Below are 18,753 nucleotides of genomic sequence, written 5' to 3' on the forward strand. Positions count from 1 at the left end.
AACGGTCCAATAATACACATCTCATATTTACATCTCACTAAAGAAAAATATCATATAATATGCCTAGTTAAGAATCAAACTATGAGGAATTGAGTGATCTGAATACTGGTGTGCTTGCATGTTCTGTCCCGATAAATTACCCGCATTCACTATTATTCTTATTTGTAAAAACATGAACAATTTAACAAATTTATTATACACCCAGTTTGTAAATGTATCATGTACTTCAATTATATAGTATATAGGAAAAAAGAATGAGTGGAATTTAATTAACTTTATAGTATATTTAATAGGGTTGTAATCGGGTCGAGTTGAACCCAACTCTTGAATGTTTGAATTTAACTTATTTATAATCGAGCTGAGCGCGAGTTTTATTTAACGAATATATTCATGGCTCACGAGCTTATTCGAACTTTTATCAAGTATAAACGAATTTAATAATTATAAATTGTAAATTTAAATATTTATTAAAAAATAAATTATATATTTTAAAAAATTATAATATTCTTATTAAAATTTATAATTTTATTTTAATAAATAAATTTAATATATTTATCTATATGTTTCATAAATAGAATATAAAATCTATAAATTTAATATCAAAATTATTATTTTTTTTTATTTATGTTCACGAATTAACGAACCAAATATTATGAAATTTGAACTTAATTTATTTATCTTAACGGACCTCATTAAACGAGCTCAAATAAATTTTTATCGAATCGAATTTCATGAATGATTTAGTTCATTTACATCCTTAATATTTACTACCAGTTAAATATTTCATTTAAAAAGTTTATATCAATTAAAAATTATTCGAATTCATCGTTTTAAATTTGATTACAAATTATTTTCAATTTATAAAGCTCGAGTTTCTGAAGGAACAAACTTCGTATATGAAAATTTTAGAAACCCATTTTTTTTTCTGCATGTATGTTGAGCTGGATCGACGTAATTTATTTCCTAAAACTCTTACATCACACTTGGCCCATTAATTTCTACCTTATTGTAAAAGAAATGGACAGTGCCTTTCCACCGTCCACTGTACATTGCAATAACCAAATTTGGCATCTCTCAAGAGCTTCTGATTTGTTACATAAAAATGGCCAGTAGAGAACAAATTTGATATAATTATCAAACTTTCTATCTGAACTCCCCTCGAGACTCGTAAAATAATATGTAGCCGTGATCAGTGTTGCCTGAATACTCTTGAGAAGATCCATAGAATGTCTGCACGGTGGATTCATCAATCATCTCCACATTTTCATCGTCAAATAACAACCAGTGGTTGTGGGTTTTGACAAGGCTGACATAGTGACCATGGTTTGGACCGCTCCCTACATGGATCACAACAGCAAATAGCGAATACTCTGAGTCGGCATCTTCAACTGTGTTACTAAGTTTCAGCTCCATAGGGAACACAACCCGATAGCACAGCTTCTTGTATCGTCCAAGCTGTTCCATGTACTTGAAGCGCTTGAGGTGTATGACAAGGATATGTGGTGGCTTCTTGATCTTCATTCTCTTCTGGGCTTCCTGTAAACTGCAAAGGGAGTAACAAAGTGGACTTCAGACCAAATTACCACTAAATTTTCCAAAGGAAGTTGCAAGTACAAAATGTCAATGAATTGTGACAAACTTTATTATACTATGACAACATTACTAAAACGGAATGTGTTGCCTCCTAGTTCAGTATGATATGGCATTCCATAGTAAATAAATATTAATGGGTTGCAGTGTTGGAACAGGATTTCATTTATAAATATCAAATTTATTTTGGTTTGTTTAATATTAAGGCATCTCATGCAAACCAGTATTGCTAATATCTTTCTTACTCTTGCACAGAAAGCAAAAAGTGCTAGTTCAGTACCATGAAGCAAAGATACAGAATCTCTAATAAGTTGTCAGGAGTGACAAAAGCACATAATACCTATTGAAATGTTATCATAACCAAATACTTATTTTCCTATCAGTGAACACACTTATTAACTTGGGATGAAACTTAGGTACCTGCAACACTTGTCACAGAAAAACTTGTCCTCAGCATTTAAAGTCTCTGTCGAACTAAAGTTCTTGAGGCAGCTGGTTATTGAACTATTCTGCTCAATATCAAGGCTCAAGTCAAAAAATGTCTCATCCCTTGCAGTGACAGTTTCACAAAGTAAGCACCGTGTTTCATTAGTCAATATTCCCTATAAAAAAGAAATATAGTTAATGTTAGCATCATCATGCGTAGTTTAAGCAGCTTTTCAACCATCTCACCAAAAAACAAGGAAAAAAAAGGTGCATTACCTGAAAATTCTTGTGAACCCATGTACTGAGTGGTTCTTTAAGTGCACCGTTCCCTACAGAATGGCTTGGCCCATTGGCAACATTGCCAGACGGCGAAGTTTCCTTGGAACTCTTCCCAGCACTGGACTCTTTTTCAAGAATATCAACAAGCTCATTCAGCAAGAAATTCAAAAACTCATGAGCATCCTGCACAAGCCCAATCACAATCATTTGAATCTCAAATTAGGAAGAAAAAACACAATTCTAAATAAGCAGCAATGTGATCATCAATTCTAAATAAGCAGCAATGTGACATGATCTTAAGCAAAATTAAACTACCTGGTGCATGTAACTGCGGAAGTACTCATTCTGTTTCTTCACTCTTTGCACAAAGCGCTTTGGAGCAATAACACCAGTTTTTTTCTTTTGAGAACTAATCTGATTAAGTATAGAGACATGAGTTCATTGTGCAGTAACATTCAGATAGAACAAACAGTCAAAAGTATGGTCTATTGGCCTTAATTATCATGAGGCGATATTGTTTTGCAAAAAAAGTGCCACAATCAACTTCATGGCAATTTGGCATGAACACTACAAAAATGAGCAAGCATAACTATTGAATACAATAATACCTGATCAAAAAGGTTCTTTCTAAATAATATAATAACTCATAGGCAATACCAGCTTATTGAGTCAAACTACAAATCCAACACAAAAGTTTTGGGTGGATGCTATTGCTCAGGATCAGCAGAGCTTCAAACACTTTAAACCAAAAACAAGTTTCAATAGATCAAGATGTGATTATATATGCAAGCAGTTAAAGCTTTACTAAGAATCATACTGCCAGATTTACTTCAGAAATCTTACGTACAGAAATCTTACGTATATGCTCATGATAGATATGCCATTTGACAGGATAACAGTCCAAGTATGTAGATCTTAAGAAGGTTCGCTCTTTTTGGTAATTAACAAAAAAATTCAGAAGATGCCAAACACACAAAGCCCTTGGACCAAGCATTTGCTTTCAACGCTGCAAGGAACATTGAGTACTTTGCTAAAGGGAAGATAAAAATTATAAATGCAACAAATGATTGCCTGGCTATTTTGAATACCCTTATGGAAATGTCTGTACACCATGTGGTAGGATATGAGATAATCACAGTAAAGAGTAAAAGACTGAAGCCTCATTAGTGCAGATTTATCTCCAAGTTTCCATATTATATAGAAATGGTGATCCAAAAGAACCACATGAATAGCCTAACATGGTAGCCTTGTCACAAATTGTCATTTGTTCAATACCATATCGGCATTCATTTAGAAAAGTAAATTAGCATTCAAAGAAAAACTACAAATTTGATGGAGGAAAATAATTAACTAGGAAAATGTGTTACAATGCTAAAAGAGAAAATATTCAACATTCGTGTAAAACAGTATTTAATATCAGGATTTATTACCATTTCAATCCCATAGCTTACCTTTTGACTCTACATTAAATCATACTCACAACTCAACAAGTTTTTATCCACATAATTTGCTTCAATATAGTCTTCAACATTTATAGTTTCATATTTTTGCTTACCCTACTAAATTATCACAAGTTTCTGACAATCAATCATGTTTATTGACCTAAATTTTCTATAAACAATCCTGAACCTCAGAGATTTTAAAACTGATCATGTTGATGGTGCATCAGATAATAAATGAAAGATAATACTACCTCCATTCAATTTGTAATTCTTCCCAATAAATTTATGTTTATTTTTACTTTGTAGCATAATTATGTGGAAATTTCATTTTTCCTTTAATAAGTATTTAAGAGTTAAAAGACAATTAAATATTAGAACAAAATGTATCTAAATATAATTAAAAGATAATTTGATACTAGATTAAAATTGTATCAAAACGTGATTACAAGTAATATAATTATAAGCCCTAGAATAAATAAGCGCTACAAGTTGGGTGAGGACTTGGACTACGGTATCTCTTCCTATTATATCAGACACTCCCCCAAAAGATATATGTTTCATGCCTAGTTAGTAACACAAACATAGATTTACAGTATTGATACAAATAAATCAACAATTTGTTCATCAGGAAAGGAATATAGCATGCTTGCTTAAACACAATATCATCATAAATTATGTGACAAACAACCAAGATACATTTAGTGTGTTCATGAAACACTTGAGTATTTGCATTGTGCTAGATTACTTGCAATGTAGATGGTTGCTAAAATGCAACTATGCATATTCATCAGTTCCTTACTACTAAAACCAAAGTCATTGAGGAAAGACTTGATCCACATCATCTCATTTGTTATGTGTTTTATTATCATATATTCTACTCCAACAGTGAAAACTATGTTCCAACAATTTGTTTTTTTTTACTTTTCCATGTTACTATGTTGCCTCCAACATAAGCGCCCTTTAAGTAGAACTTTTATTATGATAAATAATCAACATTAGAAAAAACATCAATATTAAAATGCTCATCCTTCTTACAGAGGATAATTATTTAGGAAGCAAAATGACCTTTTTATTAGGATAAAGGGACTAAAACCTTCATGATTTCTAAATTCGACAAATTTTTCTCTTACTAATAGTTTTCTTGTTGTCAGTATTCACATGTGCAATGTGACTCTTTATTTCTCATTCAATTTATTAGTTTCTCAAATGATTTACCAAATTCTAGAATGATTTTATTGAATATTCAACTCTTCCTTAGGCTTGAACTTCCATTTGAACTGATTTAGAACAACGTCAGTTCTAATTTTTCATATTACTATTATTGACACCAGATAAAATCGTAATTATGAAGGTTGGGTCTCAAAGAGTAATTTTAGAGCAGATAAGAAATCATCAAATGTAGAGAAGCCGCCGCTAGTTAGCTAAATAAAATTGATTCAAAACAAAAGATAACGCCCTAATATCAACTAAATAATTGTTTAAATAGACCCAAAATCCTATGAGTAAAAGACAAAAATAACCCTTCAGAGCCTCTGAAAAGACCTTAAACTACATTTTTTTGGGTCCGAGACTAGGACATTACGAGTTCCACCTCTAACTAATTATAAATCTTTGAACGAGCTTCGATTTAATATATTATGGGTCCATGGTTCAATCCGAGTCAAAAGTTAAGGCCTCTAAATTTCAGATCCTCTTACATTAAATTATCCATACGATATAATGGTTAATTGATTTGAGTCATAATTAATCATTTGACCTAATATGTCAGTATGTATAGATAGGTATTAGTCATATAGGAACATCTATTTTGTAATATTGATTGATAAATTCCAATTGTTAGAATATATGGAATTTAAGTTTAGCAATATTAGAAGTAATGAAACAATTGTTAAGATAGGAGAGGACGAGTTGCCTGGAACCGAGAAATTTAAATATTTAGGATCATTTTTACAAAATGATGGAGGGATTGAGAGAGATGTCTTACATAGAATACAAGCAGGATGGGTGAAATGGAGGGGAGCGTCGAGTGTTTTATGTGACCGTAAAGTACCTCTTAAACTTAAAGGTAAGTTCTATAAAACAGCAGTTAGACCTGCTATGTTATATGGAGCTGAATGTTGGGCTATGACTCGAGCACATGAGCAGAAGATGAGAGTTGCAGAGATGAGGATGTTAAGGTGGATGTGTGGACATACGAGGATGGACAAAATAAGAAATGAGAGCATTAGAGAGAAAGTAGGAGTTGCATCTATTGAGGAAAAACTCAGAGAGACACGTTTAAGATGGTACGGACATGTACTTAGACGACCAATAAATGCTCCAGTTAGGCGATGTGAAACTATGATAAACATGCATATAAAACGAGGAAGAGGAAGACCAAAAAAGACTTGGTTAGCAACAATAAAACAAGATAAAATTTATTTAAATATAGATGATGATATAATAGGAGATAGAGCTCAATGGCGTAAAAGGATTCATACAGCCGACCCCACTTAGTGGGAAAAGGCTTGGTTGTTGTTGTTGTTGTGTTGATTGATAAATTCCAACAAACAATGAAACCTTGTCAATTTCATTCATTATAATAACTTCAATTGATCCTCTGCACCTATCCTTATTCAATTTTACTTTGCATTATCACACTAAATGATGGCAAAAGGTGAATACGCTCGCCCCCAGCACCCCCGCCAACCCGTCCCAAGACCAACACGAAGGAGGTAAATCACGGGCGACTACTAGCCTTTGGAATAATGACTAGCACATAAGGGAGACATTTACCTCGACTTTGCTGAGATTCGAACCCCAGACCTCATGGTGACAACACCTCATGTGCTAGCCACTAGACCGTTCCAAGGGGACTGCATTATCACACTAAAGATTTGGCTCAAGATTGCCCAATTTTAGGGTTTCTTTGAATCTAGAAATTACTACTTCGTAAATTTCCTTAGTAAGGCTGAGCCCAATTAAGTTTGTAGAATCTACTAATTTCATCATATCCCCCTTAATACCAAGATCCACTTGAATTTTTCTTTATGTTTTTTGTTTGTTTGGACATGTTTAATTCGTATTTTTTTTCTCCTTTGAAAAAGTGTATTACATGCTCCAATCTCACTTTTTTCATCTTCCTCCTATCCGTTCATATACATACATATTGCAAGAAACGAGATTTCAAATGATTTCAATAAGAAATTATTCTATCATTGATGTATCAACAAATTTAATATGGACAAGTATATCCAAGATATATACTTTTCCACCACATTTCATTTTTATATTGCAACATCAAATAGAGGAATGATTAATACTCATTTTTCTCATCCTATCTCTTCCTTTTCTAAATCAAACTACAAAAGTATCTCATTTTAGTTTAGATTGTATCTTTTCTTCATTCTTATTTTTTGTTCTTATCTTACCAACTATTATTACTATAATTATGTATATGATGCAGCACTGGAAGAGAGCTAGATTCTTTAAAAGTATGTAGAGTAGGATTCTGAAATTTAGTGGTAAAGAAGTGCAAAAAAGTTGTAAAAACCTAAGCATCACACCATCATAGAATCTAACAAAATTTCTTAAAAACTATTTTTTCTATTTCATACTCAAGCAGTACAACAAATATTGATGGATTCTTTAGAAACATAAAAGACTCATAAATATACACATTGATTTAACTCAACTTTTTTGACTAAATTAAAGTTTTAATGACTTTTTTAATTGAAGCTTCAATTCTCAAACTTTGATGTCAAATATTGGAACTGTTAGACATTACATTATTTCCAAAACATACTCATCACTTTCCAAAGTATGACAAATTAAAAGTTGGGCTTTGGAATCTTTATTTCTTCTAGAAGAGATTGTCACTTGTTTGTATCAACTCTCCTGACTAAGAAAAACTCATTATTGGTGAGTTAAAAAGCATAGAATCTTTAAAAAAGATCTCACTTCCACTGTTGGAAATTATCATCAATAAACCATTCCATGTGCATTTAGAAAGGGATAGTATCTTCTATTTAACAAGATACATCTAATAACTGCCACCCTTTTCTAACACAAACTAATGGTCGATTACATCTTCAATTTCTTCTTTCAGTGTAGGAACTGATAGCAAGCAAGCATTAGGTTCATTACTTACCATAACATCATTTTCAAAATATAAGATGAGATACTCAATTTTGAAGATGTTGCTAATACCCATGTCTACTAGCACATCAAGGGCATAAGCATTAGAGTTTATTTTCTTTAGAACTTCATAAGGAGCAACATACCTTAAGTGAAGTTTCTTATAAACCCTTTTTGGATATCATTTTGGCCTTATACAAACTATAATCATACCACCTTCATGAAATTCTCATTTCATATCATCATAAGCTATCTTTCATTACTTATAGCAAATTTTCAGCTAACATCATCATGTCATGTATATCTTATATGTGCTTGCTAAAAGCACCAGCTTTAGCACTTGGTCTTGCCTCCAATAGTAAAGGAACTGAATCAATTACCTTTCTAAAAGCATACCTGTAACAATGTTACATGGACTACATCCAATGGACCTATTCAAAGAATTGTCATATGCAAATTTAACTATAAAAAGAATTTGATCCTATGGGGTAACATACTCAATAACCAAGTAGCAAAGTAAATCATCCAAACTTCTATAAACAACCGCTATATATCTTTTTTTAAGGTAGAAAGAAGAAGAAACCTTTAGCATCTTATTTAACATTTTCCATAAAGTTCACCCAACGTAGCTTGTGAACTTCACATCTAGATCGGGCACAATTGTTAATGGAAAACTATGAAGACCAATAACTTCCTTAAAGAAGACTCATGTTCTCTAATGGTTATAGGCAAGTTAAGCACAAAATTCATGCTTAGATCCTACCATGATTTGTGTGGCACAAGTAGAAAATTTGTATTTTTTCTTTACTTTAAATAGTGGGCTTGTGCAATATCAAGAAACAATCTTGCCATTATCTTTTATAAGGCTAAGCCAAAAGAGTCTTATTCCTTCAAATTGACCTACTACCCCTCTAGCATGTAACTCCCATATTCCCTTCTCAGAAGAGAAGTATTAAACAAACAAAATTGGATTCTCTTAAAGAGATAGTCATTACTTGTTTTGTTCATGAAGAGAAGCATTCAACAAATAAAGTTGTGTTCCCTTAAAGAGATAGTCATTATGCAGTGACAATTTTGAGAATTCCCCATGTCTAGCAAACAAGGCAGCAAATATAATGCTGAAATCTTTACATGAAGAATAGTCTTTCTTGAGTAGTTCAAACCCCAACACTTGTGCAACCATAGAAGAAAGAATATATCAATGAGTGCATCAGCTGCCTTGTTTCCACACCTACGTGTTGATTACGAACATATATTCTTTCAAGGAGACTCATTTCTAGTGTTGCTTAGTTTCTTTGAGAGTTGATGTACGAAAAGCTCATTGATGAGAATATAAAACAAAGTCTTATGGAAGGAGCTAGTATGGCCAATATCCAAAAGTTTGAACTACTGCATAAAATTTTGTTACAAGTGGAATAATGTTATTTTGTCCCATTCATCTTTTCCCTAAAATATGCAATAGGATGTCCTTGGCTTAATACATCTCCAATATCATCATTACATACATCACATGCCACTTTTGAAAAATCTAGTAATCGAAAAATTGATGTTTCAACCAATCTTTCCTTCTTGAAAAGCTAGTAAAGTTGTGTTGGCCCCTTCTTCATACAATCACTAATACGGGCCACAATAGTGCCGAAAGTTTTTATGAATCATTGATAAAACATTGCTAGTCGATAAAAGCTCCTGACTTCTTGTAGTGTCCTAGATACCAATCTTCTCGAATGGCTTTACTTTGGATCTTCCTATAAACTTTGACATCACATAAACCAAGAATACTATAAATGAAATCATGAATAAGTATTTCTTCAAATTTATGTAGAGCTTCTCCCTGTGAAGAACTCTTATAACTTGATTCAAATGGGTAACATGATCTTCTCTACTCTTACTTTATATTAGATATTATTGAAATAAATAAGAAATCTTTTGATAAATTGTTGCAGTGTCTTATTCATAAAGCACATTCTAGGAGTGTTGAAAAAAAAACAAAAAGGCATGACAAGTCATTCATCTTTAGTCTTAAAATGTTGTCTTACATTCACCTCCAAGCCTTATGCGTATTTGATGATATCCACTTCCCAAATCAATTTTTGAAAATATACGAGAACCAACCAATATATCCAACATATCATCAAGGCGGAGAATCAAGAATTAACATGTAATGGTGATCTTATTGAACGTACAACTGTCAACATACATGTGTCAACTACCATCTTTCTTTGGTGTCAACAATGCAAGGACAACATATGATCTTAAAGTTTGACAAATTAAACCCTTGGACAATAGTACATCCACTTGTCTTTTCAATTTTGCATGGCCACTTGGATTTTTTAATAAGTTGGTACATTAGGCAATTGTGAACCAAGTATAAAGTCAACAACATGCTAAAATTTTCACATAGGTAAAAGCTCGTTGGGTAATTCTTTTAGAGCCACATCATAAAAATAATTTAGTAACATAGTGATATTTGGGGGAACTACGGAAGTTTTGGCAAGCTTCTTTGATTAAAAGAGTATATGTAACACTAGTCTCTTTTCTCTCTTGCTAAAAAATTTTCTTGGTCAAAATGTGAAGACAATTTGTACCCCTAGCAATAATGTTTACCTTCACTTGTCTGTATTTCTTCATTTTAGTAGTGTGCATTGGTTTCAACAATTATTTCTTGTAGTTGAACATAATAGTATATGTTTTTTCCTTACCACAATGATGCACATATTGATCATGGAACAAAGCTCTCCCAAGTATATAAGTTACTTTCATAGTGATAATATCACACTAGATAGACTCACCAAAATTTTCACAAGAAAGTGAAACAAGACAGTTTTGTTACCAGAACAGAGGTATTATCTATCCAACCTTGTATGGCTGTGAATATGGTTGCGTAGAAAGTATAAGATGCTCCACCATAGATGCTGAAACAACATTCATGCAGCTTCTTCCATCGATGATAAACATGTGTACTTGATTCCCACTGCAAACCACCATATACAAGATAGACGTTTGTCGCTAATCTTCACCCTCAACTTTTGGGGTAATATGAATAAGCCTAATGCTAAATTTCTGTTTAGGACAATTGTAAGTCATGTGATCTAGTTGCAGGCACTTGATACATTTGTTGCCCTTGTTTTTAGATTCAAGTGGTTTTGAAGGTGGATTGATTTCATGGATCCTTTAGTTCTTTGAATTAGCTGCTAAACCTCCAAGCTTCTAATTAAATGGATACCCAAGTATTCCATATCCAATGCAACTTAAAAAGCCTGTTCCAGGCTATAAAGTTGTTATTTCAACAATTCTGTTCTAATTTTAGACCTTAGACCATCCTTAAACCTAGTAAGAGTTTATTATGGTTCTTCAACAACTTGACTCCATCGACCTTCTACATATATTCACGTTGTTCTTCTTTAATGTAATCACATAATTTATCATAACAATTTGTTGGCAAATAATTCTCTAATAGCTTAGCCTTCATCTCTTATAATGAGTTAATTGGTGGTCGTCTCATTCTCCTTATGTCTGCTTCAACATTAGTCCACCATATTTTCACTAAACTCACAAACTTCATTCAAGCAAACCTTATTTTCCGATCATTTGTCACGTTGTACCAATCATAATATTATTCTATTATTGCAAACCAATCAACAAAATCAGTGGGATCCACTTTCCCTTCAAAATATAGCACCTCAGTTCAAATTTTCTTTGTCATATCCCTGGCAGCATCTTGATAATTGTTCTTTTTTTTAAGAAATCCTCTAGCCCACTCAAAAAGTTATTGTTGTTGAAGTGTAGGAAACCATTGTTGTTTGCTCGAGATGTTTCTCCTTACTCTTCTTGGACTTGATCACTTTTAGACTAAGAAATTGGTGCCTGAACACCATTTAGACGAATTTGCATTCATCAAGTTGTCTATCATGCAAATGAGTATCTCATCTTGACCATCAGATAATTTTCCTCTAAATCTCCTACCTGATTTGATAGGCAGATTAGTTTAGACTCTGATACTAAAATATGATGCAATACAAGAAGAGAGCTTAATTGTTGTAAAGTATGTAGAGTAGGAATCTAAAATTTAATGGTAAACAAGTGTAGAAAGGATAAAAACTTAGGCATCACTTCCAAGGCATCACAAAATCTAAAAAAATATCTTAAGAACTCAATACTCTATTTCATATTCTAGCAGTACAGCAAACATAAATATTTATACAGGTAGATGGACTCATTGAACATAGAAAACATAAAGAACTCAAATATATACCTTAACTGATGAACTCTTGACTAAATTAAAGACTCATGATGACTATCAATTTCTCAAACATTGACTTTTCAATATTCCAACTCTTCGTCTTTCCAAACTTCGATTTTCAAACATTGAAACTATTAGACTATCACATTATTGGCTAAATAGGCTCATCATTTTTCTAAGTATGACAAATTAAAAATTGGACTATGGAGTCTTTATTTCTACACTTGTAGACATTTAAAGGAGACTACCACTTTTCTCCATCAATATAATTAGCAATCAAGTTATAACTTAATATCTAATAACAATTAAATTCCCATGTTCTTATTGCTTTAAAAATTTACATTTTATAAACAAGCGTTATAATTTACAATTGAGGAGCTCTCATATTAATCAGTTCCATTCCTCTAGTCAATGCATCTACACAAAGTTATGGCTCTAACTTCAATATTTCCTATCAGTTATTGTGTGGTTCACAAATGACATTAATTTGGATTGATGATATCTTGACGAGGTACTATATCAAATAAAGACTAAGTGATATGTTTTCCTACACTTAAGAACAACTTGTGTAACCAACCACTCACAAAATTGTTCAAACAAAATTCAAGAACTAGATTTAAAATCATAAATTGCCTTTCTAACCTTCATACTCTAGTCTCCCCTAAGTAAGATACCCTAAAGGATGATGATTGTTTTATACTAAGAGTTCAGAATTATTAATGTTAGGAGTTTAGTCCCACATTAAATGTTAAAAGACATGGTGACGATATTTGCCTAAGTTGAACCAATACCAGCAAAGACTGAGTTAATCTATACAAAGCAACTAGTCAGCTCATATAGCTCAATGAATAAGTTTAAATAAGTAGAGATTCAAACAAATCACCTAGAAATAAGTTATGACCATTAAAAAATGCATTAAATGGATTAAAGGCATGTCAAAGAAAAGGAGAGAATAGATTGAAATTTTATTAAATAAAATTTATTGTCAAATTCAATTAATCAAACAATCTCTTCCTGGATCTTAGTTTGAATACTAGAGAAGTCATATATAGGAAGCCAAGATAGACCTTAATGCTCTTGTAATTCTAGATTAAATGTTTCACCTCCTCGCCACCTAAGATTCATTGTAAGATTAATAAATTAACTTGGTTTAGTAAGCATCTCATCCGGGCAATACTATTGATCAAGAAGGAATCAAGTATCCTCAAAATCCCTAATGTTTTACTTTTTTTAATGTCTACCATTTTGATGTCACCAGTCCTATACCCATACTCAGATTCATTGACAATCTTATCCCACTACCCATAACAATTTTGAAAACCATGATTTCACGTTTAGAGTTATATATTTAATACAATAAATATTTTTACACTATGTAATGGCCCTCTAATAATGAGCTTAAAATAATATTTTTTCCATCCTAATTAACATGGTATCAAAGTTTCTCTCCTTTGGAGTTAGGTTTTCCTAAAGGAAAGTCTCAGGGGTATAAGGTATTGTAATGTCCTCCCCTCCCTTAAGAATGAGATCAAAACAATATTTCTTCTCTTTCATCTTAATCAAGCCTCCCTCCTTCCTTTTAGAGTTAAATTTTTCAAAAGATAATTCCTATAGGGGAGGTTGCCATCTCAATGATGGCACCTCCTATATATCAATACTCCACTTATTTATCAATAATGAGATCAAAGCAATATTTTTCTATCCTAATCAACATGATATTAAAGTTTCCCTTCTTTGGAGTTAGGTTTTTCAAAAGGAAACTCCCATGGGTGAGGTAGTCAATTTCAACAACCTCCCCTCAATAATGAGATCAAAACAATATCTCTTCCATTTTAATGGAGCCTCCCACCTCTCAAAGTTAGGTTTTTCAAAAGGTAATTCTCATAGGGCTTACCTATCAATTTTCTAGCACTTCCTCTCTCTCCTCTCTCTCTCCTCTCTCTCTCTTCCTCTCAACTCCAATTCAGCACCTCTCATCACATGTAGGAGAGTTACTCATCAAGTTCCGCATCTCTATCATCTCTTGCTCATTGTGATAACCTTAAATTCTTTCGTATCAAAGGTGACGTGGATGTAACCCATTCCACCTAAGGACGAGTGTAAGAACTATGAGCTTGAGAGAAGCTCCCTCAAATACCATTCTTCATCCTCCAAGTCTTTTTAGCAGTCATCATTACCTGAACACCCTTTTCTCTGACACCCATTGCTCATCTAACCTGTGTCAGCCTGATTGTATTTGGTACCTCAGATAAGCAGTGATCTCTAGAAGAATTCATAAGAGAGTCACTTTGTGCTTGTTACCTACTCATGCTTTGGCATCATCTACCACTTCTACTAAACTTCTAGAACTACTTGATGATGACAAAAACAAGCAACTTCTTTTGCAGTTTCCACCTTTTCTGCATTCCTCAAAAACTCTTAATCCTGCAACCTCCAAATTGCTAGGATTCAGACCTTTATCACCCTTCAAGTCCTTGTCTTTGAGGCATCATCCCCTCCAGAGCCACATGGATACTACAGCTAGTGGCAAAGACTTAGAGGATCAAGATTGACTTTACTCAGCAACTACTACTGCCTTTTCCTCCTCATCATGTTCTAAGTCTTTATCATCACCCAACTCTTGCAATTCCTCTTTGACAGTAGCAGAATATGCCGAGTCCTTATACTTCTTGTTCTTCCCACAATCTGCAATCCCCAACCTCCAGTCTTCGGTTCTCTTCCCAACAATAGTGTCAAAGGCCTGGAATTCTCCATATACCAAGTCTTCTAATCAAGTAGAGAAATTTCTGATCCATTCTCCTATGCTTCATAATCTACATAGTTTGAGAGTTTTTCTAACATATGTTATGTGAGTTTTGCATTCGTTCTTCCAGAACCTAATTTGACATGCTTGGTAGCACAACTTTCCATAAGATCTGCTTGCCCTCTCATTTCCACTTATGTTGTGTCCTGTGAGACATTATTTTTTCAATCGGTCCTAGGACCCTTGTTCAACATTTTTTTTGTCTTTCCTCTGTCTAATACATGCTACCAATACTCCTACAAAAAGGAATCTCCAAAATCTCACCTCATCATTCCAGTTAACTCCATGACCTCATCTAGCACTTTCCTTCTCCCTTTTCATCAATCTACCTCATGCTGATCCTGCAGCCATTAAGAGAATTTCACACTAGAGACTTACTTTAGGAATCTTTCTATATCCTCTCTCCTTCAACAAGTTGATATGAAGTTAAAGGATTGGTATCTGCGTGCATGTATTATGTTTTCAACTTCATCATGATCATGTCTCAGTTTTTGTGACCTTTTTAATTTATGTAACAACATGGACATATCTAACAACAAGATCAATGTAATATTAATGATATGGAATGATATAGAGTAGTAGATGGTTCTAATAAGAGTTTAGGAATGTCGGTGAAGGTAATACGGTTTTAGGAGATGTTCCAAAGAGTCTAAGAAATTAGTGTAATCTCAATGAAGATGACATCAGAAGAAGACAGCAAATCTGAACAAATAGCCTTACGAGTGCTGGAATACCCCAAAAAAGTATGAGCAGATTTAGGACTAAATTTGTCATGTCTATGACCAAGGGCATGAACTAAGAACAATTAGCTAAAACAAACACAATTTGTTGAGCAAAAAAAAATGAAATGGAATTTTACTAAGTTAAAAAAAAAGACACAATAAACAATATGAGATGAGAACCAAGGTTTAAAATTTTGAGAAGTGTTGAAGTTTCGGTCTTTGGCTAGAACTATACATACGGTATGGTCAATTTAAAAAAGATCTTGAGTAAATATTTGAGAGCAATAAGTACATATTCAATTAGATAAATTTAATCTACCGCAATTTGAGAACTTTGAAGGAGATTTTGACAATTATAAAATGCCAAAATAGATATATATTAAAAAAGATAAACTTCAAGGGTAAAAAAGAATAGATCACTAGAAATAATCTTTTGCCTATAGAGTTACAGTGTTTACATTATGTCTCATATTATATTTTTGGTTAGATAAACAAATCCACCATGCATGAGATGTGTATCTACATCTAGAAATTAGATCTATGTCAAACTTGTGTTCATCTAAATTATTACTTGTATTAGTTACAATATTTTTTCTGCAAGAATTCTCAAAATCAGATTTGTGTAATCTTTTTAACCCAAAAGAGAAAAAAAAACAAAATCATTCTTTTTTCTTTTTCAAAATTTATACCAAAAATATGTTATCAAGTGTCCTACTGAACCTTGTTGCCTACTCATCTTCATATTGTTGTCATTTGACAAGTTACAAAAATTAACTCATCATATCTATCTCATGCAAAACAAGTGTCACAGTTACACATAAGAGTTCCAAGCAAAGGTTTTCAATCAATTTGGTTTAGTTTAAATTGACTTAAATGAACTAACAAAAATTAAGTATAAATACTGACCAAATATGCCATATGCATGATCCGCACTTTGTTAGCTACATATGTTGTTATATTTGAGAGGTGTTCTAAGGCAATCGCCTTAGATATTGTATTATTTATTGGATAAATAATATTTCTTATTTGAGTGTGTATATGATATTGACTTTAAACTCAATTAATGAAATCTACAATACAATGCTTATCATGAGAGAGAAATTGTGATTGGATCAAATTAGTGGGTCTCTTTTCATATGTAGTTATGAACGATAGAAATATTTCCTAGTCGATGAATTGATGAGATTGGACATCATCAATTCTGTAAGACTAGCATATGTTATACTCCCTTGGTTTAACGAAGTTGTCGGTCCTCACTAGCTGGAAATATTAGGATGTTGAGAATTAACATATAGATGTTGGTTAAGGGTAACTAATTCATTGGATGTGACCTGCTATAAGACTTCATATGGTTCTCTACATGTCGATGAAAATCTCATTACAACTTGAGTGCAAGTTTCCTTAGACTTAAGGTATTCAAGTTATTTTGGTCCTAGAGATTTATACTTTACATTTGAGCAAACATCTCCTAGGAGGTGTTAGCCTGGATGGTATTTGAATAGCCCATAAAGGATTCATCACTCCTTTGATAAAGAAGACGTATACCCTAAGGCCTCTTATCAAGATTATTCCTCGTAATTCTTTGGCCAAAGCACTACACATAAAAAGAATGATCTTTTTGGACACATGTTTGAGTAATTTGAATCCACAAGACAAGAAACTGTTACTTAGGCTAAGTGTGACGTAGTCAGAGTAGTAGAGATTGACAGATAGACCATGTCCTGAACCAAGTGGGTATAAGATGAGTGAAAGGAATAGACGCACTGATAATCGTAGTTGTTGAAGGATTCAGATTTAGTTGTGGGATCAACTATGATTTTTCAGTTAATTGAGAATCATGATGTACTACTAGGTGTCAATCGATTCATAATTACTGGTTAATTATGGACGACCAACATAAATCAAAAACCTATTAGGTCACACACACTATAAATATATCTGAAAGACTAAAATAAGTTTGAAAATTAAATTCTCATATTGAGAGGGACTAAGTCTGTTAGGACCAAACGAGGCTCAAATATGGAAGATATTTGTTGGAATGGAAACGATGGTGAGTTATTCCTCTTATAGGCAAGATTGAATCCCTTTTGTTTTGGTTTAATAATGAACCAAGAGTGGTTTGGTTTTGAATCAAGTTGGTTTGGTTTTGAACCAAACTTAATGATAGCGAATCGGTTTGCTATTGGGTTTTGGGTTTGAAAGATGACTTGTTCCCTAAGTCATTGTGAAAAGGTGTGTGTATATAACCCTCCATAAGGAGAAGAGATTAATTAATTATTCATGGGAATTAAACCTAATAATGATTAGGTTTTCTCTTATTCCTCTCTTCTCTCCTTCTCTTGCCGCTGTACAAGGATTTCCGCCACCACCGCTGCCCTTGCCACCGGCTACCCTTCCAGCCCGACCTTCCCCCTTGGCCGTAAGCCAGCAGCCTCCAGCCAGCCTTCTAGCCGTCGGAAAACAGCACAGATGTTGCTGTCCGTCAGGCCTATCTTGGTCACCGATTACTCTTGGGCCACCGGACAACCCCTACCACCAACCTCAAGTGTTGGACAATAGCCTCTCTTGTGCCATCAGATTGCTTTTGCTGCCGAGCACAAAGAGAGTTGGAGGTTCTCTCACTCGGATTGTATCATCTCTTTGTTTGGTTAGTACCAAATCGGAGACGAAAACTTATGGCTTAGCGAAGCCATCTCGAAGATATCTTGACATGGATATTGATAGAGGCAACCTTTCTAAAGGTTGCTAGTTGATACTATTTCCACTATACGTTATCTGACAAATATAATTTTTTTTATGAAATTTTTGTTCTTCAGCTATGTCTGCGCATTTGTATGTATATCCTATATGTATGTGATGCATGTGTTGTAATAATTTAGGAAATTATTATGCTTCCGCTTTATGTTTTACGAAAACAAATTTAAAATGCACATAAAAACACCCAACATATGTGACCCAAATTAGTGTAATTAAACCCATGATTTTACATATTTCTCATTATATTTGCATTACATGTATTTGTATCATTTTACCAAGCTTCATATCACTTGTATAAAGCTCCATATGATATGTGTTAAGGTATGCTATTGTGTTGTATCAAGCAACACAAGCAGAAATATTATATTTTGCTCTTGT

General features: G+C 33.2%; 1 protein-coding gene across 1 annotated transcript in view; it reads right to left on the bottom strand.

The window, feature by feature from the left end:
- Positions 1-932: 932 nt before the first annotated feature.
- Positions 933-18,753, bottom strand: part of LOC122045550 (ubiquitin carboxyl-terminal hydrolase 4-like) — a 35,431-nt gene continuing 17,610 nt past the window's right edge. The window contains exons 3-6 of the mRNA XM_042605817.1: positions 2,611-2,709; positions 2,293-2,478; positions 2,011-2,192; positions 933-1,543 (exon numbers count right to left, since the gene is read on the bottom strand). Coding sequence (XP_042461751.1) covers positions 1,144-1,543; positions 2,011-2,192; positions 2,293-2,478; positions 2,611-2,709 — 867 coding nt within the window. The 3' untranslated portion in view covers positions 933-1,143. The remainder of the gene's footprint in view (positions 1,544-2,010; positions 2,193-2,292; positions 2,479-2,610; positions 2,710-18,753) is intronic.

This window comes from Zingiber officinale, chromosome 2B, assembly GCF_018446385.1.
Source record: "Zingiber officinale cultivar Zhangliang chromosome 2B, Zo_v1.1, whole genome shotgun sequence".
Classification (NCBI taxonomy): domain Eukaryota; kingdom Viridiplantae; phylum Streptophyta; class Magnoliopsida; order Zingiberales; family Zingiberaceae; genus Zingiber; species Zingiber officinale.